Source organism: Glandiceps talaboti, chromosome 15 (assembly GCF_964340395.1).
Source record: "Glandiceps talaboti chromosome 15, keGlaTala1.1, whole genome shotgun sequence".
NCBI lineage: Eukaryota > Metazoa > Hemichordata > Enteropneusta > Spengelidae > Glandiceps > Glandiceps talaboti.
This window is the reverse complement of record NC_135563.1, coordinates 18,320,800-18,347,968: the sequence shown is the minus strand read 5'-3', so window position 1 is coordinate 18,347,968 and position 27,169 is coordinate 18,320,800. Positions and strand designations below refer to the sequence as shown.

The window sequence follows — 27,169 nt, the reverse complement described above, 5'->3', positions numbered from 1 at the left end:
ATATCACAGCCCCAAGCAGAAACGCAACGCAATGAAACTGAAGAAAAACCCCACAACTTTCCTGAATTTGTGCAGACTTATGGATAGGCTGTGTATAATGTAGGCAGTGAAAGTGTGCATTGTGTAGGCATAGGAAAATTTGTTGTTGCACAAGGGCTATGTTATTGTGAACACAACTCACAGACATGTGACCTATTTTGATACATTTTACATAAAATGTAACAACTGTAGTAGGGGGTTGACTCTGATTTTAATAGCATAATCTATTTTTGGAACTACAGTAGTCAAGATCAAGATGAATAAATTGAAGAATCGATGAGCATCTATTCTGAACTGTATATTCGTAGTAGAATGTGATGTCATTGTACTACGTTGCATGGTTTTAGGTGACTGATGCATGCAGGTAAACATGTTCAGATAGGAGGGACTCAGGCTAGTGGTCAGTTCGTTAGGTCAAAGTAGGTGCTGCAATTCACATTCCTTGGTGAAAGAGTAAGGTAGCTTGAAGCTAGGAAAGGTGTGCCAAATGTAAACTAGTGTGTCAAAATTTAGCTTAGAAACTACATACACTCCAGCATTTTTATTCTATTGTTATGCATCATGATAAATCGAAATTTAAAAATAAAAAGGAGAAAAGTCCAGATTTCCGTATGTAAAGTCCATTCTCAGATGCTCAATTAGGAGATAGTGTATTTTGAAGTAGCTTTGTACAAGTCCCATTAAAACTTTGATAACTGTGTCAGCAAACAATCCAATTTTGTTACCCCTTCAGATTATGCCCGGCCAGCCAATCAGAATAAAATGGATTAGGTGATACACAACTAATGACTCATGTCACGTTGCTATGTCAATGGCCAATCATTAAAAAAATGATAGATTTCATAGTAAACAGTCCATTTTCGGTTGCTATGTTGTGATTTTAACAGAGATTACCATGCTTCATTAACCAACAAACATGTCCTTTGATTAAAACTGACAACTGTGCATGCTTTTTCACATAAACTTAAGTCTTTGCAAGTTTTGATGTGAAAATCTTTTCAAATGTCAAGGTTTTCTAGCAATTTTGGCTGATTTATAGAGGTAGTTATTATAATATGATGTGGAGTCATGCTGGGAATTTTAGGGTTTTAGTACACACTTGGTAATTATTAACTTGCTTGTTCCTTTTATCAACTTTTTGAAAGGAAATAATTCAGTGAGGTTCTTCAGCGTTACCCAGTTATTATCAATGAAAAGGAAATAAAAAAATGAGCTCTGAATGGTCCTTTTGAGTGTCGTTTATTGATTTGGAAGTTTACAAACGAGTGGGTATGCTAGTAGATTTATCAGATTAGGAATAATCTGTTTCTCTTTGCCTGAATTGCCGCAGTGCTTACCACAGCGACAGGTCATAAGTTTGCAGAGCTGCCCAGTAAAGCAGAAATTTGAGACCAGGAATTCCCAGGGATGGCAATCCTTGTGAATCGTTAGTGGTACACTGCTGGTTACCTGTGGTATGGAAACCTGGTCTCGAAATAGCACCATTTTAAAAAGTACTGGTGGAACAGAAAACATTATGTAGAACTTACAGGGTAGGAAATCTTGAAATTGAATGAAAAACGTCAACAAATGATAGAGAAATGAATATTCATGAAATCACAATTTTGTATAAGTTCTAGACAATATTTGTACACATCCATCATTTAACATGATGATGTTATTTGATACAAGGCTTGTCCAATGGTATGCCTTGTATTTCAACATGTCACAGTTACAACAAACATAGGATTTTCGTATCAGAGTTTAAAATTTCCAACAATTTAAAGAATCATCTGAACAAGTTATTATTAATTAAATGCAGTGTGGTGTTGCTGCATTCAAAATGTTCACTGATAAACATTAACCCATTCAGTACTGAAAACTTTGCCGCCAAAATTATTTGAACAAAATTCTTGTTTTTATGTAAGTTTTTGGCATATATCAGCTTCATTTTAGACTGGAATTAAAGAAATGTTATTTCCTAATAAAGTAATATTATTATAACTATGAAAATGTTCATATAAATTGGGTCCCAAAATTATTTAAAACTCGTCTCCAGTCATGAAAGGGTTAACATGGTTTGAATCCAATGGTCTAAGCTAGTGCTCTCTTATCAATGATGGATTTCAAAGCTTTATTCATTTTTGCAGGTCCAATTTTTCTTAAGCTCTGCCAGGCAACTGTTTCCATACCTACATTTTAATCCTTGTCTGATATTGGTATTTTTAATGATTGAGCTTTGTTTCTTGTACATTAATAGAATGGTGGTGCAAAGTTACACTTATCCTAGCAATGAAAAGGCTGTATATATATGATACTGCTGTGAACTTACTCTAAATTATGAAAAAGAGAAATGCCTGTTTGAATTTCAGTTGTGCAGTTTGGAAGTTTGGAAAGACTTATTCCACATTGATACATTTTATAGCCAAATTTTTAATGTGACAATACTTCCATGCACACTCATCCAAATCTGTAATGTCACTACAAACAAGTTTAAATGGGGGGTTGGGGTGAGATTCTGTCACTAAAGTATAGACCTGTTCTACCAGGTTATGTGTTTTTCAACTCAATATGTTTGCAATTACTATTGAAATTTATCAATATTTTCTTGCAGGTCCACCCACGTTTGCCAAGCCAATGATGTTTTATGTGGTGGTTAATAATGATGAGTTCCGACTGAAATGTGAGGTAAAAGGAAATCCTCGCCCAGCAGTGATGTGGCTTCTGAATGGAGAACCTATCGATAAAGTTTCTGTTAAATACATAACAACGAGGCAGAGTTTGCGTGTCCTCAACGTGTCACCAGAAGATGCGGGGATGTACTCTTGCTATGTGACCAATGATCACGGGGAACTTTGGGGCAACTTTACAGTTGTTGTTAACGGTAAGCAATGGATACATTTTTTTCTTGTTTATATTTTACAGTACCTTAGTTACAAATATTGAAGTATTTTGATCAAAACTTCACTGCCATATTTGAAAATAGTGGCTCTGTTTTATTTTTGTATTATATTGCGTGTGTAATACGTACATACGAAATGTATATCTCTGTCTTCGAAAATATTTATTGTGGAAATGTTAATGTGGTGTAACGGACCATTAAAAAAAACAGTGTCAAACTCTGATAAGACTACATAAAGAAAGAGTTGATAATAGATTTTGTCTGGTGATGGCTTATCTGTTCAGATATGGTCCTACAATATTTTGACCACCCATGGTGTATGCTACTGTGTCTGTATTTACCATGATTGGACTGAAATGAGTGTTGGGGAAATACTGATGAATCTGCCAGTATTGTAACAAAGTGGAGAATGGATGAAGCAAACATATCAAAGTAACATTCTTGAAAGACAATGATAGTAACTACTTATAATAGTCTGGTGCTATCCATACATCGATCTCTTGATCTCTGTGGGCGAAGAGATGACCCAATACCATGTGTAGCATCTAAACTAGATTATAATGTACAAGTATATATTACAATATATTGTATTGTGTTTTGTGTAGGTCTTCCTGATCAGGAGAACAGTACTGATTATGACTCTCTTGATGTGGGAGAAGATAGAGAGCTTGAAGAAACAGCGACAGAATCTCGGAAGTTATCCTCATTTGATGAAAGTGGAATACCTCCTTTCTTTACTGCTCCCCACAAAATGACAAGAACTCTTGTTGCACAGCCTGCAGGGAGCAGTGTTAGACTCCGATGCAATGCTGATGGGCAGCCTACACCAAATATTACTTGGTTTAAAGACAATATGGATATGACAGAGCGACGTTTTGGGTACAAGGTGAGGGTGAAACCCCTGCTCTCTACCCCCCACCCTGTAACATATGGTTTGATCCTTTGGGCTCTGCTGGAGGATCAGGCCATTTGATAGGGGGGATATTGGGTTGTAGAGGAGAACATAAAGACAACTTATGATTTATTAGATGTTGCTTTGTAGTAAATGTTTCATTTCGCAGTGAAGTAGAAACAATGAATGAAAAGGGATGACATATGACATTGTAATAGTGAACCGAGGTGTCAAACGGTTGAGAAGCTTGAGTTTAGGAGTGAAATTTACAAAGAAACCATAGTATACTCATTAAACTGGAAATTGAATTATGACCAACCAGAAAGAAAATGAGAAAGATCACGTAAACAAACAAAAAAGACACAAGCCTGAGAAAGCGTGGGTATATAATACAGGGTCAGGGTTTGCTACAGGGTGGTTTGTGTAAAACAGGCCTCGGGAGACCCCAGGGTCAAAATGCAATGTAAATACTACATTATTTTGAACATGTAGTGTATCAAACATTGCTTAATGGTATCTACTATACATAAAGCTTGTATACCAGACACTGTCAGTTTTCTTTGAAAAGATCCATTACCATCCCTAGAGGTATTTAAGCTGATAACATGTAAAATTTACTTTCAATGTAAAGTTTTGATGTCACATTGTTGGTTTCTGAATTACTGACTTGTGCACCATGACTCAGTTGGGATTGATTGTAATGTATAACACGTGTCTTGGTAATAAAAAAAAATATCCTTGATTGTCAAATAGCTAATGGTTACAACCATGTTGCCAATTTCACAACCTACCTAAAAAATGAAGAAACTGATGAAATGTGGTATACTTTATGTTTGGTGTACATCTGTCATAAAAAAATAATATGCAAATTTCACATAATATTCAAATTTCATTGTTGTAAGTGAATCATGTAACATAAGATAGTTGTCATTGTGTTGTGTTGTGTTTAGCCGCATTTACCAGACTTGTACCTGTTGTCCACTGGTAGCAATTGATAATGTGTGTGTTCATCATGGACATGAATCACTGGGTCTGGTAAAATTACGTTTCATGTGTTTGTGGTTTTAATTTTTTAATTTTCATGTAGAAGTAGATCTAGCCTGTAGTCTAATTTAGAGTGTTTTTTTCTTTTCCACTGTACGTCTATCAGATGACCTCTGGAGAAACTAGAAATGATAAGGTAATTATGTGTGGTGTCAAGTTTGTCCTCTGTGCTTTTCTGTTCTGTTTTGTGTTTCTAACATTTTAGTTGCAATCATCAGGTGGTGGGAACTAATAACAATATTGTCTGGCAGTTAATGCCAGATACTTTTGTCTTTTCACATCTCAAGACCCAATGAATACTGACAGCCAATGATAAGTAAGGTTATATACTGAATAAGTTAATTGTAAGATAAGTAATTTGATTGGTGAATGGACAGCAAGGGTAACTTATATTCAGAGATTAAACAAACCTTAAAAGCCAGCAGCAATATTAACTTCAACTGAAATACAAGGCACTGATTGGCCAATGAACAGGTGTATGGGTTTACATGACTAATCAGAATAAAGCATCAATGGAAACAACCCTTAAATAAGTAAAAATGGTGATGTAAATGTGTGAATGCATCTTGCTAACATGAAAAAAAAAAATGCTTATTTGATAATAAGTTTGAACTTGATGGTTATCCTGGTGATGGGACATTCCAGCCACCATGTGAGTCCACACACAAAGGTCTAAGAGATGTTTATTCCTGAATTGATAATGACTTCAGAAAATTTTATACCTTGGGAATATATATAGAGTCTTCTAATTTAGGTTTGAAATCATGAACTCACATGTTGGATGTTTTGCAGGTGTGTGGTTATGTAATATTCAAAATATAGAGGAATTAAATCTTAAGAGTAGGAAGTGTTACATTTTCAATTTCTTATATTTTCACATGCTGCGTTAAAATCTCACCTTCAACTGCAATTAAAAGGGTAATATTTATTAGTCAAAAATCATCTGATGTGTCCAAATTCAGTTGGTAGAGATGTGAAATGGCAAATCCAGCCCTATGAAGAGGTTCATGGGTGCAGGTCATTTACATGTTATCTTTCTGTTCCCAGGTGAGACACAAGGCATGGGCAATGGTGTTGACAGACCTGGTACCATCAGATAATGGGTTCTACACATGTGTTATCACTAACCAGTATGGATCTATTAATGCCACCTATGAACTTGATGTAATTTGTAAGTAGACATTTGTATTGTACTCACGTCAGTGTCATATAGTCTGCTCAAGTCTTTTTTGTTTTCATTGACTCAAACAGCCATTTCTTATATGCAAGAAGTCAGTCATATATCTAGATAAAATTGATTTCAACCAATCAACATTTAGTGTTGGTGGCACACCTGGCTGTGGACATAACTAAACTTTATAGTCCCCAACACATGGGCCAATTACAACCAAATTTCTATGACTGGTTCTAAGGCTTGTTGAGATCTGTAATCAATCAATCCAAACAATTAGTGGCACATCTGGCTAAAATTCCAACTATTGCAATGGAACTAGCGTAGTGTTTAGTAGTTTATCTACAAATAAAACAAGCCAATGTTATACCCTCAAGACAACATATCACATGATGATTTTCTTTGATTGTACATTCATTTCAGCAAGTGAATACCGTGAAATGTTCAGTACATATATACCAATAATACCATGAGAGAATAAGACTTTTCAAAGATCTTATATTTTAATTGAGTTATCAGTGTTTTAGCGCTCCCATTCTGAATATAGCAGCTGTGATAACTCCAAGTTGCATCCTGAATTTCAAATGTTAAAAACTTCAATTTCAGCACGAATAGCTCATGAGCCTATACTAAATACAAACCTGCCAGAAAATGTAACAGCTATCATCGGGGAGACTGCAGTATTCAGATGTGAGGTTATCATCAGTGATCTTCATCCCCATATCCAGTGGTTGAAAAGTATAAATGGCAGTGATAAGAACACTTCCAAACACTTTGAAATCATGCAGGTAAATATCAAATCAAAAACAAGAACCAGTAGAGGGGTTAAAACTTCCAGTATTTGGTGAATGATCAGTTTATTTGTAGTGGAACGAGGCAAATATGGCAGTCAAACGGCACGGCGCCACAAATGAAAGGCCATCACTGGAACAATTTCAACTCATATCACTACTTAACAATGTTGCATGATACATAATGACTTCAGTGAATGAGTAGTGCCACTTCAAGCATGAAAAAAACATTATAAAACAAATGTATGATGCCATGTATATAACCCGCATGATATTTTATCACCCTCCTACCACCCAATATCACACCAACATTCCTTGTATATCAACCCTGTATTCCCTATATCAACCCAGAAAATAGCAACTCCTACCCATCTCAGATCCTGTATATTCCATCCAAACCCTGTTTTGTGATCTAGTATTGTAAAACCATGCATACATGTATAATGTCTTCTAAATCTGTAATGATTGATGTACCCCATTGTGACAATGTAATGTTTGTATCTATTTCATTGCATGTTTGTAACACAGAAGCTGGCTCCATGCAAGTGGACAGGTCTGTGTTATACGAATGTTACCCTTCATTTTAATATTCCATGTATTTTGTCTTATTTGCATGCAAAGCGTGAATGGCCGCTTCATCCAGAGTGGACCTGTGATGATATGCTAAAGAATTTGTTTCAGGAATCACAACTATTTGTGTGCCTCCCGGAGAAGGTATAATAAAATGAGTCTGATTCGGGTGGTTCTTCGGTCAAGCTGTGGTGTAATTCAATCATTTTTCTCAAAGAAACAAAAACTGTATTGTCTAACAGTACAATGGTAATGAGTTGCCTTGAGAAAAACTGTTAAAATGTATGTGGACACCATTGAAATCAAAGGATTGATTGATCAAATCTGTTTTGATGTAAAATGTTCATATTAGAACCCAATAGTCTTATTGTAAGACTTAGATGTACCTAAAATTATCTAAATTCGTACTGTAACTGAATAAATAAAAATTGTCAAATAAAATCTCAGTAAATTTGCTGTTGGAACAAAATGAGGTTCTCTTATATTGATTAATCCTTTGAACTTGGCTTGATTGAGAATTTGTAGTTGGTGGTGGGTATGGTATAATTTCTTGATTTGTGGTGAGAGGTGTAGAGTTATTTGTTCTTTATTTCCTGTTTTCTAGGCACTAGACAATATCTTTGCTACAGTGTTGCTAACTTGTGGACAACATTTATTCTTGTTTTCCTTAATTTATGCTACAGAACAAACACTTGTTACAGTGTTACAAGTAACAGTAAATTGTTACATTTTAACTCCTTTGAACATGGAAAGTTTATGACAGTGTTGCAAAGTTATTGTTCTAGTAGATTTCTGTAGGCTGTAGACAAAACATTGCAATTGTTATCTTGAAAATTCAAGGTGAAGAAGATTTAAGCCATAAGTAAATCTTTTTTTTCTTTCAAGACCTGTCAATAGACTCAGGTGAAAATATGATAAAAATTGCACCATTATTTTTGAGTAAAGGTAAATTGCACAAGCTGTTAAAGGTTTATTGAAATGCTTCTGTAGGTCTTCTATCACATTGTTTTTCACAAATATTAGTAAGTTGAATGTGTTACATTGCTTATTTAGGCTTCTTATTGTAATTACTATACATGTATATAGAAAACTGGATATTTTACTCCACTTCCATTTTTGAAACCAGCATTCCAAAACTACAGCAGTATCTAATAATCATTACATTTATTGTGTTTAGACTAACGCCAACACAACAACTGAATTGGATCCTCAAAAACTGGTTTTAACCAACGTAACCTTTGGAGATGCTGGACAATACACATGTCTGGCAGGTAATTCCATAGGAATCGCTTACCAGAGTGCTTGGTTAACGGTGATACCACCACCAGGTTAGTATGTTTTACATACATACTTTTTAAAAAAAAAATTATTATCCAAAGCAAAAATCCAATACACACAGATGAGTTGCTGAGAAGATGACCAGAAATGAATGTATGTTTAAGAATGGTTTGATCAACAAGGGCTTGCAATAAAGAAGTGAAGTTGTTGGTTTGTGAGAGATTAACCTGTTGTGTTGTGTTGTGTAGTGTTGTGTTGAAATGAGAATATAAATGTATATGGATGTTAAAGGATGATTGATATAGATGAGGATTTGGTGTTTATTTTGATAAAATTGTTATAGAAATCCAAAATTAACAACCAATCTCATCCATGTGGCCTCTTTAAACTAAACTAAACTAAACTAAACTAAACGTTTGGTATAAAGAGTTTAACCTGTACACCTGTGAGTCATTTAGTAATATGAAAATATCCTTGTATACAATATACACGGATATTTTCATGCCAGACTTATTAAAGCAGTTCCTAAGTTTTGCACATGGTTGTTTACTTTTTGCAGTGTGATCTGAACTTGCCATTCATTTTGCGACATTTCCTTCCCAATCTTTTGCAGTTCCAACAGTCAAACCCAATGTGACCGATTCATTAAATGGGTCACCTGGAGGGGAGAACAACTCATTAATAAAGAAAGACAAGGACATCATTATTGTTGCAGCAGTTGCCAGTGGAACGGTGCTTTTTGTCATTGTGGCTTGTATTTGTGCATTTTTCGTTGGTAAAAAGAAAGAAACCAAACCTAAACCCCAGCCAACAATTGTTGAGAATGGTCTGTACATTGGTATGCCAGGTTATGGAAGACCCTTCTTGCATCGACAAGTAAGTCCATGTCATAGTACTTCCAAAAAATTGTATATGCCACACCACTTCCAAAAATGTTATGTATTCCACACCACTTCCAAAATTTTGTATATGCTACATCACTTCCAGAATTTTGTGTGTCCACACCACTTCCAAAATTTTGTGTAGCCTCACCCAAATTGTTGTATCAATCTCACCCTTGAGCTATACACATCAGAGCAGTAGAAGTACCCTACAACTGAGATGAAAAATTTGTGTGTTTATTTGCACTCCTGAAAATGAGGATTCATTCCTAGTTATATTTCAATGTGCCTCATACCTACCATAATAATTTATCAGGAATCTTTCAACAAAGTATTAATGATTATAGAGAAAACAATAAAAGGTATATGGACATGTGATATCAATATCTTTGTATGTATTTATTTTGTTAGCCATCAACGTCATCAACAAGTTCTTCAGCACCATTGATGAGTCATTTCCGTAGTAGAATGTCCTCCTCACTGACTGTTCTATCAGAATACGAAGTACCTTGTGATCCAGAGTGGGAAATAGGCAGAGACAAGTAAGTTTTAGAAATAAGCCAACTTTTTTTTCTGCCAAGTATCTGAGAAGTGGTCAGATTGCTTACTGTAACAGCCCAGCTCCGATCAAGATGAAAACTTATAGGGGCTCTCATTTAGCCAGTGGAGTGACTCTAGTCTTACCAGACATAAAAAACCCAAATATGAACAGTTAAATTTAGGTCAGGTACAATGGAGTTTAGAGTTGACTTATCTTTAGCGTCTGACACAAAATTCCATTTGATTACATAAGTGTATTTAGTTTCCTAGGTAAGGGTTAAAGTTTAGAGTTGCTGCTAAATGATTGGAACAAATGAAGGCTGTGCTAATATTGGATGACTTTGTATGTGATCTTTGTCAGGTACAAAAATTCAGTGTGAATGGGTCCAAATCCAGCTTATTAGTTTCACTACTTTGTGTTGCCTGAGAGTGAAACTCACACTTGTAGTATGAACATAGTGTTAGATATGAGATGCCATCAGTCTGGCAGAGCTGTAAATAATAATAAAGTTAGTCCAGAATTTTAAAAAATGATCCTAAATTAACTGTATTCTGTATTCTAAAAAAGTCAACAGACTAAGATTGGCGAGTAATCAATGCAGTCTCCCCAGTTCACAATGAAAGTAACCACATTTGTAATGACTATGTCTGTAGTCTAGGAAGTCTTTTGTCTATGTATTGTCTTATGTGGCCTTGGAATGTTTTACTTGCAGTCTAACACTACAGGAACCACTTGGAGAAGGAGCCTTTGGTCAAGTTGTAAAGGCTCAACTGAAAACCGAGGGCAAGGACCACCCAACCACCGTGGCCATCAAAATGTTGAAAGGTAATTACTTCTTTCTTTAAAATCTACCACATTTCAGGTTTGCTCGCGGTCAGCAATACTAAAACTTTATCATGATAAAACAAAGGACATTAGTGATAGGTTCATTATACATGCATGTAGTAATCTGTGTGGTGTGTTTTGTTCTAACAGTGAGTGCAACGGAGCGAGAACTGTCAGATTTGGTACAGGAAATGGAAATGATGAAAGGCATTGGTAAACACCGTAATATTATCAACCTCATTGGTTGTTGTACTCAAGATGGTAAGTCAGTATTTTGAGAAAAAAAGCTGTGATAAAATTAGCAAAACAATTAAATGACTTTAACTTTAATTCCTAGGAAGAAAATATTTTTTTTAGATTAGTTTAGATTAGATATACTTTGTTGTCCATGAAAAACATGGAAATTCATCTTTCTTATTGTTTATACCATAGATATAAAAACACAGATGAAAACTCAACTCAACTCAAAAGACTTTCAAAAGTTCTGACTAGCTTTTGTCCAGTGAATAGAGAGCATCACCATGTCATCAAATATATTATAGATATATTTAAGACAAATTTTCTTTTTATAAATGGTATAACTTAATTAATTGGTTTCTTTACATGTTTACAGGTCCATTGTTTGTTATCGTAGAGTTTGCTCCACATGGCAATCTAAGAGACTTTTTACGAAGTAAACGACCACAGAATCCTGACTATGACTGTGAAAAATCAAAAATGGTTCAAAATGTTGAACCTCTGCTTAACAAAGATCTTTTGTCTTTTGCCTACCAAATTGCCAAAGCTATGGAATTTCTGGCCTCAAAACGAGTGAGTATTCACTGGGATTCTTTACAATTTGTCTTAACAGTTTCTTTTTTTTTGCATGATGGAAATATTTTGTCATGATACAAGACTTGCCTTGTCATGAACGGAGAAATACAGTTATTTCTCCAAGGTTGTAGATCCTGTAGGCATCCTCATTACAGCTGTCTCCCTGTGCTGCGAAACTGTCACCTTTTTGTTTCCCATACAAATCATTTGAATGAGTGAAATCGTAAAATAGTACTGGTAAGGAGAAGAGAGGTCATACTTCAGCCAGGGGGTATACCTGGATGGATGGTTAATACTGACGTATGATATAAGGTCTTTTAGTGTAGGAGTTATGGTGTGGGATGTGCAACAGGTTATAGCATTCAAACTACCTAGGTTACTGGAAATGTTACAGAAACTTGGCATATATCCAAGATAGAGAGAAACCCCTTGATGTGTATTACAAAATCACATGGGAAAGTTTTGTTGGTGAGCGTAGCCATCAGGAATAGAAACCATGTGTTATGTGCCAGATTAGGCAATGTCAAAAAATAAAACAGACAAGCAATTTTAATCTGCTCGTTTATCCCCCATTTGTCTGTATTTACAACAACACAGACTGGTGCTGTCAGATGTGTGCCTACATTTTGGAATTTTAAGTCCCAGCCGAATGACCTGCTAATACTCTTGTTTGTGTTTCAGTGTATCCATCGGGATTTGGCTGCCAGAAATGTTCTAGTTGCTGAAAACAATATCATGAAAGTTGCTGACTTTGGATTGGCCAGGGACATTCAAAATATTGATTACTACAGGAAAACAACAGATGTAAGTAACGATTTCATTCAAATAAGTAGTTGTTTGTATAGGAATAGTGAAATACAGGATGTCACAAGACTTTGTGTAGGAAACAGTCCAAAGGAAAAATAATACTGAAAACCACAATACTGGTATATTTATTTAGATTCAAGGAATAGACAAATTGCACCAGAAAAACTGTTTACACCAAGTCAGCATCACTAGACAAGAGGACTTTCACTCAAGCTAGCAAATATTTTGACTGGACTGCAGGAAATTCTTTTTTTTGTACAGTGAATTATTTCAAAAGGGCACAAGCTACCTGAACATGTTATTCAGGCTGAATCTGTGCGAGAATTCAAAGTAAGACTTGACAGTCACCATGGAAACTTAGGGATTATATAAGTCTAAAGACTTCCCTCCCTGGAGGTCATGATTTGTGACGATATCATGATAATCAAGATAAATCAAGACAAATTAATTGTTGACATATAACGACCACAGACTGAAGAGATGAAAAATATTTCCTTTTCTGGAATAGTATTTTACAGCTCCTAAGAAAGAAAGTCAGCTATAACAAGTTTTGATTAATTTTGTAGGGTCGTCTGCCAGTGAAGTGGATGGCACCAGAGGCGCTATTCGATAGAAAGTACAGTACACAGAGTGATGTCTGGTCATTTGGTATATTACTCTGGGAAATCATGACCCTTGGTGGAACACCCTATCCATCAGTCCCTGTTGAAAAATTATTTGATTATCTGAAGTCAGGCAAGAGGATGGAGAAGCCCCATGGATGCAAACTAGAAATGTAGGTTACATGTAAAAATTGTACTTGGCATATGTTGTTAGACTCATTATACATCAATGTGCTAGCTATGTACATCCCATCTGTGGTGATGGGAGTACAAAAATGGAATGCATTTTCTGACTACTTTCTTTCGCAAAGTTGACTTTCTAAAGTATGCATCTCAAGAATTTATGTCAACTAAAAACTGTAACAGAAGCTGGTGTATGAAATGTATATATGGGATGTTTAGTGACCTGAAAAAAATGTGATTAGAAATATCAAATTCATGGCTGTAAATTTTTACTGCTGTTTGTAATATATGTCACTAAACTTAGATTTTATACTCATATCTGACATATTTGTACTCGTAATTTCAACAGTTACAACATCATGAGAGATTGCTGGCAAACACTTCCTGTTAGAAGGCCGAATTTCCATGACTTGAGAGAATGCCTTGCCAAAAGCATGTCTTCCAATACAGTAAGTAAATAAAGTCTACCTCAAAAGTCCTTCCATTGTTACCTTGAAAGTGAAAGCAAGGTTGTTTCAGGCACCACCAACTGTGGAAAGACCTTCAACTATTTTGATAGCTCCCCAGGATAACAACTAATGGTCTATATGAGATATATCTGTGAATTTACACTGTTATGGTCAGAACTACAGGCCCAAAGACCCCCAGTGTCATATACCATATCAGTAATGGTAGATCATAGATTGAAATTAACTTCACTTGTTTAGCAGATTATCAAACCTTGTTTAGCACTCCTAATGATGGTAAACTTAGAGTATTAATTTTATCTGAAGATGGACTGTAATCAAATGAAATCTTCTTGATAAGTTTGTTTAATTGAATATTGATTGCCTCATTTGTATATCCAGTGATACACTATAGCCAACATGCCTGACCTTTTTATTTAGTAACTTTGTGTACAGTTTGATACAATTTGTATAAATTTGTATCCATTTCAGGAGTACCTTGACCTGGATGCAATGGGTGATGCACCAGAGCATACCTTCCTGGACAGCTCGGACATCGACTCTGGAAACTCAAGTGACAGTCTGCATAGTGGCCCAAGTCAACCAAACAGTCGACATTGTAGTGAATCCACTGCCCCACCAGAAAGTGGATATGGTGACTATGAGAGAGACTCTATCAACTCAATGGACTTCACAACACAACAAAATGTTCCCATATTTCAGAAACAAAGGCACCATAGCATTGAATCAACGGTGTAAAAACCCACAACCATGACAAACTACGAACAAACAGTGTACAAAATATTGCAGGTCTATATATGTACAGAACTGATGTAAAGTAGTGAAATGCTTGGTGAGGAAAATGCTTGTTTGATGGGCATAGATAGCTGTAGAGTTGTAAAAAGATGTAAAACAATAGAAGAGAAGTTTAAACACAAGATATGGACTTGAGATAAATAGTGGTGAAGAAGAGTCAGCTGAGAAGAGAGTCATTCAATGGCTTTTGTCAGGCGTACTTGGACTTGATAGGATCTCAGGACACAGCCATGAACTGTTGAAACAGTCATGAGACTTTTCCTTTTATGTAGAAAAATTTACTGTTTTAAGTGCCTTCCTTACCTTGAGAGAGGTTATGTCTGGTGTGCAGATGACTAGCCAAAAAACCATTACTGCCTTATGGGATGGATAGAGATGTAGCAGACAACACTGCCATTCTGTGTGACTAAACACAGACAAAACATTACAGTGCTACTACTACTACTACATAGGATAGAAGATTTACACTAAATAAAGCATGGATTGATTCGTCGTCCATAACCACTCAACTGAACTGCCATAGTGCCTTGAAATAATTTACTTTAATTGCCAACACGATTTATTGTCTTCCAACTTTTGGTGCAGCTGTAGATATCTGCAGAACTGTATTATAAAAGACAGATTTCTAGTCTGCAATATTAGCTGGTTACGTACGGTAGATTTTGTTCACTGCCAGGATATTTTTACTGTTGAATGTGAAGAAAAGTCACATCTAACATCCTAAATGTTTTGTAGTGATAGCTGTAAAAGTACCAATAGATGGGAGAAGACAAGATGGTGTAAACTTTACAAATGTACCTGTCAAACCGATAGTTATCGTTTTGATCAGCACAATTCATGGCAGGTGTCAGTTTTACCTACTGCACTCCTTGTAGCAGTAGAAATGTAAATATCAGTGAACAGAAATATGCATGTCACAACTTATCAGTTGAAGATTTTAAGATGTGAGGTAGACAACAAAACATTGGTGGCTAGCAACAGCAAACAAACAAACTGAAGCCAGGTGTTGAGTCCATAGGGGAGTGGACTTGTGATGTTTGTATGTATCCAATGTTACCCTTCTATCTAAAGAACTTACATCAGTTAATATACTGTTATACACCTTATTTCATACCAAAAAATACCATCACTGGTAGGTACTTCAATGAATCCTAGTCCAAGAAATAGAAATAAGGGCATTTTGTTTCAGCAATTGTTTTGAATGAAGTTCAACAACTTCAATGAGTAAACACTCAAATAACTGCCAAACACTTAATATTTGAAATCTTAATTTGAAACTTAAAAGTTCAAGAAGCAATAGGAGAGATGATACTCCAAAATTTGTAGAAGTCCAAGTACTTGAAACCAAACTGATGGAAATTAAAATAGGAATAGTAACTAATTTCAGTTACAGAATGTAAATCACATGTATATTGAAATATTTTTTTGGTTTAATAATATGGATAGCAACTCCATGGAACATTAATACAGTTTTTCACTCATAAATCAGGGTTTATTTTCAATCAATGGGATGTTACTTACACCATGCATGCAGTGGTCAAAGAAGAAAAAAAATGGAAAGTTAGAAAAATACTGTTCTGCCTGCCATTTTGATACTTAAGAGGTTTTTGTCTGCCAAATGAAGAGGTGAAATATTTTAGTGTTTTTTGTCTGTTTTATAAAATACTTTTATCCAGAGAGTGAAGAACAAATTTATTTGATTGTACAAAAGCATTTTAATATGATCATGTTGTTTTCAAATTTTTTGTAAGAAAAGCAAGCAAATACTATTTTTAGAAGTTAATGTTTAAAAGATAGCTGTAAAAAACAAAAAGTATTTTAGTTACCCGTGTTACAAAGTTGAAAAACGTAGATGTTACTGTTTAGTTCGAAACAGGGTATAGGAGATTCATCTGTTGTGTTGAACTAGAAGGTAGAATTTTATTGGGTTAAAATCATGTAAAGTATTAAACGTGGTAAGTCAATAGTCCAAGAAAAGGGGCTTGTTATAATTATCATGTGTTTTGATACCAAGCTACATACCACTGCCAACATATGTATAATAATATTATAGTAGAGAGAGAGAGAGAAAGATATTACTTCAGAACCTCTAACTGTAGAGGGTGTATATTATGTGTTTGCTTAATAATTTTACTACATAGATTATATTAGTTCAATAGTATATATGGGCTTTTGATGTACTTCGCTACTCAATATATTGTTCACATTTTTATTGCGATTTTTAACCACAGATGGTATTTCTTCCCAGATATGCTTGCTAAACCAGAGTCAAGAAGTGTTTTCAAATTATGTACAAGTTTGCTTTCTGGTTGGTTGAGCCAGTTTTACATTTCGAAACATTGTGAAGTGAGAACAAAAGAAATGATCTGGTTTGGAACTGTTTCTCCCAGGAATCCATATGGTTTACTACCAAAGTCCTCAACTCTTAGCAATTCTTATCTGTGTATATATCTCATATCCAAACTTAGAAGTTTGTGTTATTTAATTTGGTAGGAAGGGGGTGCATCTAATCACCTTCCCCTTCCCATGTAAATTGACCCTCACCTCTGAAAAAATAATTATGTAGACCTTGGTTGAGAAACAAATTGGCAAATAGCAGGCAATACAACTAGGAAGAAATACTATCCAATTTGGCCCTCAAGGCATGAAATTTACACCTAGTGAGGTGACCATTTGCACTGCAGTATATGCGAGGAGATGCTAACCAGCTGTACAGTGACAACGCCTTAATATCTGTGTGTGTGTGTGTTCACAGCCCAGGACCACTGCCCAGTAGGGGTTATGTTGTTTTATAAGCCCTTCAGCATTGAAATTACATACTGATACTAAAGTTTGGAGAAAAATGAAAATGTTTATATTTTTTCCTGTGGAACATATTTGTTTATAGAAAGGCTTAACTCTCAGTCCTGATGTTAGTGATGAGTTGATTGTTCAACTACTTCAAAAGTATTAGTCTGTGTATACTTTAAAACATTGCCATCACAAACTGTTTACTCAGATTTCAATCATGATTTCAAAGTATTTGGTTTATATTTCTGTCAGACTGAAAGATTCGGTAGTGTTGATGCTACTGTTAACCATACAGCAAGAAGAAAAAATGTTTGGTTCTGGTAACCCGACCCAACCTAGTTTTCTACTGCCACCTTAAACTTGTTTTAGGTAATTTTAAAAATTATCAAAAATCGAGATTTGAAGACGTCAATGCCTCGTGATCATAACAACATGATGGAATACAGAGTATCACATGATGTCTTCTGCGTATAGTACAGAAAGTGTGAATACATCAATAAGTCTCTGTTGACCGCTGTAAATATGTGACATATCCTCGAAGATAAAAAAATAAATCCTACCTACCCTGTTTTGAAATAGTTATTGGAACCACACAATTTTTTTTGGCCCAAGTTGAAGATCATGAGTGACATTATACACCACAATGAATCTTTCAGGCTATACATCTGTGGGTTACCGCCACAATTTAAGTTTCTGAATTTGACATGCCTTGTAAAAAGAATCAAAACAGTACGTTTTGAACAGGAACTCAATGCTGTCTGCTGTAGTCCAATTGTACAAAATTTTTAGTTTTAAAAGACTTGCCGAAACAGTAACTAGTTTCATAAAGAGATATCCTTCATACAGCTATGAACTATTACACAAATTCTAGTGTGCATGCAACAGATTTTTTGAGACTCAAACTGCCTAAAATGCCAGAATTATATCAGTGTATCCTGTCAGTGTATACGTAGAAAAGACTAGTAGTATAGTTGCACAGTGGTAAAACAAGAAGTACATTAAAAGATTTTAGATGGGAGTTGGATTCTAGCACTTTTGGACAATTTCTATATACAGCTGAATAGATGTTGTATACGAGAAGCAGGTAACATTAGTACATGAGATGGGTCAGAGTCCTTATGTGTTCCTACAGCAAATTATGATAGCTAGCTTGTGTGATATTTACAGTGCCAAATACTTACGTTCTGTTGGGTTTATATATTTTTGTATCATTTCAGTTCCACAGACTTTGTCTTTCTATAGCCATTCTTTTGCTAACTGAGAGTAACTACTTAAAGTACATCACATTGTAGGACATTTGCGGGACTTTTTGTTGTTACAACATTTTCTGTAAGCATGCCTACTTGTTAGAAGTGCAAACAGTGGGTAAAAAGTAGTTCAGGAACTCTCTGTATTGTTCATTTAGTGACCAGTCTTTCCTGTGTAGTTATAGAAAGGGGGAAAAAAACCAAGTGGCAACTCTATTTGCATTTTACCGGTTTGACATCAAAACTGCTACTACTACTACTGTGTAACAGCCTTACATCATAACTAAGTGAATTAGGTTAGTTGATTAATTTTAAATAGTTTTATAGTTTTACATTTGTATTGTACATAGCATGTTATTGGATAGCAATGTACCCACCATTATTTCAAAGTTTACCACTAAATTTTTGTTCTAAAGTTCATGTACTTAGATTCTAGTTTCTGTAAGGCTGTTATTTAGTGTAGTGTACTTATAAATTTATTTGTTTGTATATACACAGGTACGGTGTGTATATTTTTGTTGTCCTTTCATATTTATGTAAAACTGCCACAGAAAAACAGCTTTAAAATGGCAAAAACCAAAGCAAAGCAAGAAAGTGCTAGATTGAAAAGTCACTCACTGCCATTGATACTTTTAAACTGCTATTTTTTATGCTAAAATAACTGACCAATCATGTTCTTAAAAACACCCTAAGACTCTGTTTTGTCTACATTTTGATTATCTTGTGTACAGATTGTCGGATAAATTTTTAGCAGTACCGACTTCTAGTTTTGTAAAGAGTTTTTTGAGTACTAAATAAAAGAGAGTTTCTATTACAAATCAGCATGAATTCTGTCTGCCTGACTCTGATATTTAATTTGAATTGAATGAATCAAGGTGTATGGTCCGCTTGATGGTCCTGACTCGTCATCTACCCTGCGATAGCCTCACCCATGTACTCTACCTAACAGTTGTACGTTAAAGGAGAACACCATTCCAGGAAACAGCCATTTTCATAAAGTATGGGTTCTGGAGAGTCATTTCATGATTTTATATCATGTACACTTATTTGCGATTTCATAAAAACATCAAGTTGATCTTGTGCATCTGTAGAGTTTGGTTGACCTATCATTACAAATGCATAAATTAAAGTGTTGCGAGTTGTAAAGAATCTTGAATTTTAAGTTTATAACGAAAGTTTGGCATTTTTCATTAATTTTTCTATTTAATTTTTCATATTAATTTTAATTTTTCAAAAACTACTCCAAATTACGTGTTTGATATTATGAAAAGTAAAAGAGATGATTTGGTTTGGCCGTGGACACATTATTATCGATTACACACCAAAAAGTCGCATTTCTCAACTATTACGCAATAATGCGTTTTTGCAGTCCAAACGGCCCCAATTTCGCCTTTTTTGACCTTTGTGAAGAAATCGACTTTTGGCGATGTATACTGCCCTCTACAGTTGACGTATTACAAATAAGTGTTACGAGTTGTAAGGAATCTTGAATTTAAGTTTATAGCGAAAGTATGGCATTTTTCATTAATATTTCTATTAATTTTTCAGAAATATTAATTTTAAATTTTCAACAACTACTCCAAATTACATGTTTGAGTTTATGAAACGTAAAAGAGATCATTTGGTTTGGCCGTGGACACGTTATTATCAAATTACACACCAAAAAGTCGCATTTTTCAACTATTACGCAATAATACGTTTTTGCAGTCCAAACAGCCCAAATTTCGACTTTTGGCGATGTATACTGCCCTCTACAGTTGACCTATCATTACAAATGCATAAATTAAAGTGTTACGTGTTGTAAGGAATCTTGAATTTAAGTTTATAACGAAAGTATGGCATTTTTCATTAATTTTTCTATTAATTTTTCAGAAATATTAATTTTAAATTTTCAAAAACTACTCCAAATTACGTGTTTGAGTTTATGAAACGTAAAAGAGATGATTTGGTTTGGCCGTGGACACGTTATTATCGGTTACACACAAAAAAAGTCGCATTTTTCAACTATTACGCAATAATGCGTTTTTGCAGTCCAAATGGCCCCAATTTCGCCTTTTTTGACCTTTGTGAAGAAATCGACTTTTGGCGATGTATACTGCCCTCTACAGTTGACCTATCATTACAAATGCATAAATTAACATTTTGCGAGTTGTAAGGAATCTTGAATTTAAGTTTATAACGAAAGTATGGCATTTTTCATAATTTTTCTATTAATTTTTCAGAAATATTAATATTAATTTTTCAAAAACTACTCCAAATTACGTGTTTGAGTTTATGAAATGTAAAAGAGATGATTTGGTTTGGCCGTGGACACGTTATTATCGATTACACACCAAAAAGTCGCATTTTTCAACTATTACGCAATAATGCGTTTTTGCAGTCCAAACGGCCCCAATTTCGCCTTTTTTGAACTTTGTGAAGAAATCGACTTTTGGCGATGTATACTGCCCTCTACAGTTGACCTATCATTACAAATGCATAAATTATTATTTTGCGAGTTGTAAGGAATCTTGAATTTTAAGTTTATAACGAAAGTATGGCATTTTTCATAATTTTTCTATTAATTTTTCAGAAATATTAATTTTAATTTTTCAAAAACTACTCCAAATTACGTGTTTGAGTTTATGAAATGTAAAAGAGATGATTTGGTTTGGCCGTGGACACGTTATTATCGATTACACACCAAAAAGTCGCATTTTTCAACTATTACGCAATAATGCGTTTTTGCAATCCAAACGGCCCCAATTTCGCCTTTTTTGAACTTTGTGAAGAAATCGACTTTTGGCGATGTATACTGCCCTCTACAGTTGACCTATCATTACAAATGCATAAATTATTATTTTGCGAGTTGTAAGGAATCTTGAATTTAAGTTTATAACGAAAGTATGACATTTTTCATAATTTTTCTATTAATTTTTCAGAAATATTAATTTTAATTTTTCAAAAACTACTCCAAATTACGTGTTTGAGTTTATGAAATGTAAAAGAGATGATTTGGTTTGGCCGTGGACACGTTATTATCGATTACACACCAAAAAGTCGCATTTTTCAACTATTACGCAATAATGCGTTTTTGCAGTCCAAACGGCCCCAATTTCGCCTTTTTTGAACTTTGTGAAGAAATCGACTTTTGGCGATGTATACTGCCCTCTACAGTTGACCTATCATTACAAATGCATAAATTAACATTTTGCGAGTTGTAAGGAATCTTGAATTTAAGTTTATAACAAAAGTATGGCATTTTTCATAATTTTTCTATTAATTTTTCAGAAATATTAATTTTAATTTTTCAAAAACTACTCCAAATTACGTGTTTGAGTTTATGAAATGTAAAAGAGATGATTTGGTTTGGCCGTGGACACGTTATTATCGATTACACACCAAAAAGTCGCATTTTTCAACTATTACGCAATAATGCGTTTTTGCAGTCCAAACGGCCCCAATTTCGCCTTTTTTGAACTTTGTGAAGAAATCGACTTTTGGCGATGTATACTGCCCTCTACAGTTGACCTATCATTACAAATGCATAAATTACATTTTGCGAGTTGTAAGGAATCTTGAATTTAAGTTTATAACAAAAGTATGGCATTTTTCATAATTTTTCTATTAATTTTTCAGAAATATTAATTTTAATTTTTCAAAAACTACTCCAAATTACGTGTTTGAGTTTATGAAATGTAAAAGAGATGATTTGGTTTGGCCGTGGACACGTTATTATCGATTACACACCAAAAAGTCGCATTTTTCAACTATTACGCAATAATGCGTTTTTGCAGTCCAAACGGCCCCAATTTCGCCTTTTTTGAACTTTGTGAAGAAATCGACTTTTGGCGATGTATACTGCCCTCTACAGTTGACCTATCATTACAAATGCATAAATTATTATTTTGCGAGTTGTAAGGAATCTTGAATTTTAAGTTTATAACGAAAGTATGGCATTTTTCATAATTTTTCTATTAATTTTTCAGAAATATTAATTTTAATTTTTCAAAAACTACTCCAAATTACGTGTTTGAGTTTATGAAATGTAAAAGAGATGATTTGGTTTGGCCGTGGACACGTTATTATCGATTACACACCAAAAAGTCGCATTTTTCAACTATTACGCAATAATGCGTTTTTGCAGTCCAAACGGCCCCAATTTCGCCTTTTTTGAACTTTGTGAAGAAATCGACTTTTGGCGATGTATACTGCCCTCTACAGTTGACCTATCATTACAAATGCATAAATTATTATTTTGCGAGTTGTAAGGAATCTTGAATTTAAGTTTATAACGAAAGTATGACATTTTTCATAATTTTTCTATTAATTTTTCAGAAATATTAATTTTAATTTTTCAAAAACTACTCCAAATTACGTGTTTGAGTTTATGAAATGTAAAAGAGATGATTTGGTTTGGCCGTGGACACGTTATTATCGATTACACACCAAAAAGTCGCATTTTTCAACTATTACGCAATAATGCGTTTTTGCAGTCCAAACGGCCCCAATTTCGCCTTTTTTGAACTTTGTGAAGAAATCGACTTTTGGCGATGTATACTGCCCTCTACAGTTGACCTATCATTACAAATGCATAAATTATTATTTTGCGAGTTGTAAGGAATCTTGAATTTTAAGTTTATAACGAAAGTATGGCATTTTTCATAATTTTTCTATTAATTTTTCAGAAATATTAATTTTAATTTTTCAAAAACTACTCCAAATTACGTGTTTGAGTTTATGAAATGTAAAAGAGATGATTTGGTTTGGCCGTGGACACGTTATTATCGATTACACACCAAAAAGTCGCATTTTTCAACTATTACGCAATAATGCGTTTTTGCAGTCCAAACGGCCCCAATTTCGCCTTTTTTGAACTTTGTGAAGAAATCGACTTTTGGCGATGTATACTGCCCTCTACAGTTGACCTATCATTACAAATGCATAAATTAACATTTTGCGAGTTGTAAGGAATCTTGAATTTAAGTTTATAACAAAAGTATGGCATTTTTCATAATTTTTCTATTAATTTTTCAGAAATATTAATTTTAATTTTTCAAAAACTACTCCAAATTACGTGTTTGAGTTTATGAAATGTAAAAGAGATGATTTGGTTTGGCCGTGGACACGTTATTATCGATTACACACCAAAAAGTCGCATTTTTCAACTATTACGCAATAATGCGTTTTTGCAGTCCAAACGGCCCCAATTTCGCCTTTTTTGAACCTTGTGAAGAAATCGACTTTTGGCGATGTATACTGCCCTCTACAGTTGACCTATCATTGCAAATGCATAAATTAAAGTGTTGCGAGTTGTACGGAATCCTGAATTTAATTTTATAACGAAAGTATGGTATTTTTCATTAACTTGTCTATTAATTTTTCAGAATTTTAATTTTTCAAAAACTACTCCAAATTACGTGTTTGATATTATATTAATATTTCCAGGAGTGGTGTTGCCATATATGAAACAAAATCTGCAAAATGTATCTTGTTATACTGAACACAGATGCATTGTATTTGAGTTTCTTGCTCTTTCTAATGTAGGATGGAGATGAAAACAACAACGAGGAGGATGAAGATGAAGAAGAAGATTATGATGATGATGAAGAAGAAGAAGAGGAAAATGACGTACAACGTGGCCACCTTGCACATAGAGCGGTAAACAATCTGAGAAACTGACAACATAACAAATGATTCTTTATTAGAAAATTTATTTATTGAATATAATTTTGAAACAATTACAAAATAAGTGACACAAATGAACTTTCATAGTAGCTTTAACAAATCAGAATGTACCACCACTCCAAATAAAGACTACTATAATTCTCACTACACTTTATTCAATAGTACAAATATAAAAGTCAAAACTATTTTCTAACATAGTAATTTCATGAAAATAATAATAATACCATTAAGTGTATCCTATTGGTCAGTGTACATTTGCACTATCAATTTTCACCAATCAGAAATGCTTTATTGGAAAGCTGTGTCTTCTTTGAAGACTTATACGTAATAGATTCAAGAGGGTTATGTACCGAACTAGTTGTCTATCTTACTTATACTACGAAGTGATTGGCTCAAACGGATATATAGGTCACACCCCTAAGAAAGAGTGGGTTATGGCTCCATATAACCAACCGAAATCAAGGCCCCTGATTGGCCAATTCGGTCTAGCCGTAGTATAATTTCTGTTAGAAGGATTGTTCATAGAATGGCATTTTAAGTGGTAAATATAAAACTGTTCTTCCAATCTGTTGAGTAAGTTACTAAGGGGATATTTTATAACCTATTTTATCAGTTATCATCATAACAGTAATCAATACAACTGTACTAAAGGCAGAAATATCCTTGACTGCATTAAGTTGTTATGATGAGATATGTAGACTTAAATTGGTCACCGTTTGGGTAAAGTGAGGAACCTTCAGTGATATCCAAGTTTCACCTTGTAATGGCTAGTACGAGATGTCCCTGCTTTGCAATTTGATAAGGATGAGAACACCATTGTATAGTGTGAAGAAGCTGTACTTAACGCCAGTTTTACCCTGTTCCCAGGAGATTAAGTGAGGATGTTGTAAGGAGATGCAGGGAGAGCTAAAATTTACATACAAACACAGTGTCGTGGTAAAGTTACACCTCTCACTGTTAGTCTAGTAAACAAAAGAACACAATACAATCACCATTGGGGGCGCACTTCAAAATTCACTGCATATCATTTTTCGGAGGATAACACTGTTGAAAGATCAAAATATTTCTGACAGTAGATAAATAAATGTTGTTCATCCTACATAACCATTTCATGGCATTTTTAGAATGCTAAGTTTGACAACATTATTGCAATTGGCATTGTAACATAACTATGACTTTGACATACATCCTGTTGCTTACTTGTTGCATGCTTCTTAAGACTAACTGAATCATATCTCCGTGTGACGTCTAGTTCTCACCTGATATTCGTATACGATACTGTATTGCTCATTTAAGAACTTCTGAACAATTTGTTCAGTTTCATGCACAGCCAAATTATCAGCGGCCATGATGAAGAATTGTAGCTTTCACTTTGCCAAATCTGGGGCGCCCTCTTGTGGTGCTTACCTGCAAAATGGCAGAACTTGGGTATCTGGAATGTGGCATATTTGGCTTGTGTGTAGGGTAATCACCAATATTATTCTGTCGACTCAATCTCATTTTATATACAATAAAGTACTTTCCAAGTCTGAGTGTCAAAAGATCAAAATTTCAAAAAGTCGAGAGGCTGGAGACCAATTCTCAACCTCTCCATTCTCAATTGGTATCTGGTAGTCCCCAAGTTTCAAATGGAAACACCCAGAGCAGTGTTGGCTGCCATTCAGCCAGGCGATTGGATGGTGTCCATAGACTTAAAGGACGCTTATTTCCATATACCTATTCACCCCAGATTTATTCTCAGTCAAGAGAAATCATGTTTGACTCCCACCCAGGACATGACCTTTGTGGGAATGAGATTGCTGATGGAATTGGGAGTTGTTTGCCCAACCGAGGACCGAATCAGCAAACTGTTAACCTTCATTCAGTCCATCCTTCTACAACGCTCAATAGTAGCAAGGAGTCTGTTATTTACTCCTGGGGCTGATGAATTCATTTATAGACATCACCCCTTGGGCATGACTAAGAGCGTGCCAGATCCAGTTGTACCTATTAGTGCTTTGGCACCCATCCAGTCAGCCATTGAAGACTTCCATCCCTATACATCCCTCTCTTTGGCTTCATCTCAACTGGTGGCTGAACACGGCGAATTTATTGAGGGGGAGATCACTTGTACCCCCCAACCCTGACATCTCCTTATTCACCAATGCATCAAACGAGGCATGGGGGTTCGCATGTGGGAGGTCATATGACAGCAGGTCAGTGGCATTCAACTGAACGCTGTCACCACATAAACTGGCTAGAACTGAAAGCAGTGTTCCTGGCCCTACTCTATTACTAGTATCTTTGGGATATGTCTGACCATGCTGAGGATCTAGCCACTCTAGGTCCACTTAGCATTAGCCAGAATATCACATTAACAGGTCCTACAGAGACACCCACCACCTAGCTGGTGACAAATTCTATATCCTATTGTAAGAATATTATATCTCCCGAAACTAATTTCTGTTGAAGGAAAGATACTCACCTAACAGTCCCTCCCTCCTTCCCCACTGTCTCAGTATAGTCAGGTTTCTGGACTAAGATTGTGTTTCATAGCGTAGCGCAACTGGTCTTCCAACATTGAGGGCAGTAATTGTAGGAGGAGGTGGGTTAATAAAGTTTTATTGGAAAAGCATCGGGAATTGCAAGCAAATCCTATTGTAAGAATATTTAGGTGAGTATCTTTCCTTCAACAGAAATTAGTTTCGGGAGAAACGACAATTTTGTCCAATAATCCAGGTGTATTGTGACTGCAATGAATTCTGTTTTGAGAGTCAGGCCAAACTCTTATCCAATCAGAAACTCACTTATACATGACCTGGGTGAACTTCATCAATGAAAACTAAGTTCTAATTGGCCAAGCGAGATCGAAACACCTGGTTTTTTGTACTTTGGTTTTGCTTGTT

At 34.9% G+C, this 27,169-nt stretch overlaps 1 protein-coding gene across 4 annotated transcripts in view; it reads left to right on the top strand.

Moving 5' to 3' along the window:
- LOC144446862 (fibroblast growth factor receptor 2-like) overlaps positions 1-19,416 on the top strand; it is a 28,476-nt gene extending 9,060 nt beyond the window's left edge. For 3 of the 4 annotated variants that reach the window (XM_078136705.1, XM_078136703.1, XM_078136704.1), the window contains exons 3-18: positions 2,633-2,902; positions 3,526-3,806; positions 4,963-4,992; positions 5,904-6,027; positions 6,634-6,815; positions 7,440-7,532; positions 8,566-8,716; positions 9,280-9,542; positions 9,959-10,089; positions 10,801-10,913; positions 11,064-11,174; positions 11,527-11,723; positions 12,408-12,530; positions 13,100-13,308; positions 13,668-13,767; positions 14,257-19,416. In XM_078136705.1, the coding sequence (XP_077992831.1) occupies positions 2,633-2,902; positions 3,526-3,806; positions 4,963-4,992; positions 5,904-6,027; positions 6,634-6,815; positions 7,440-7,532; positions 8,566-8,716; positions 9,280-9,542; positions 9,959-10,089; positions 10,801-10,913; positions 11,064-11,174; positions 11,527-11,723; positions 12,408-12,530; positions 13,100-13,308; positions 13,668-13,767; positions 14,257-14,523 (2,645 nt within the window). In that variant the 3' untranslated portion in view covers positions 14,524-19,416. The remainder of the gene's footprint in view (positions 1-2,632; positions 2,903-3,525; positions 3,807-4,962; positions 4,993-5,903; positions 6,028-6,633; positions 6,816-7,439; positions 7,533-8,565; positions 8,717-9,279; positions 9,543-9,958; positions 10,090-10,800; positions 10,914-11,063; positions 11,175-11,526; positions 11,724-12,407; positions 12,531-13,099; positions 13,309-13,667; positions 13,768-14,256) is intronic. The other variant, XM_078136706.1, reaches the window with a different exon arrangement.
- The last annotated feature ends 7,753 nt before the right edge of the window (positions 19,417-27,169 follow it).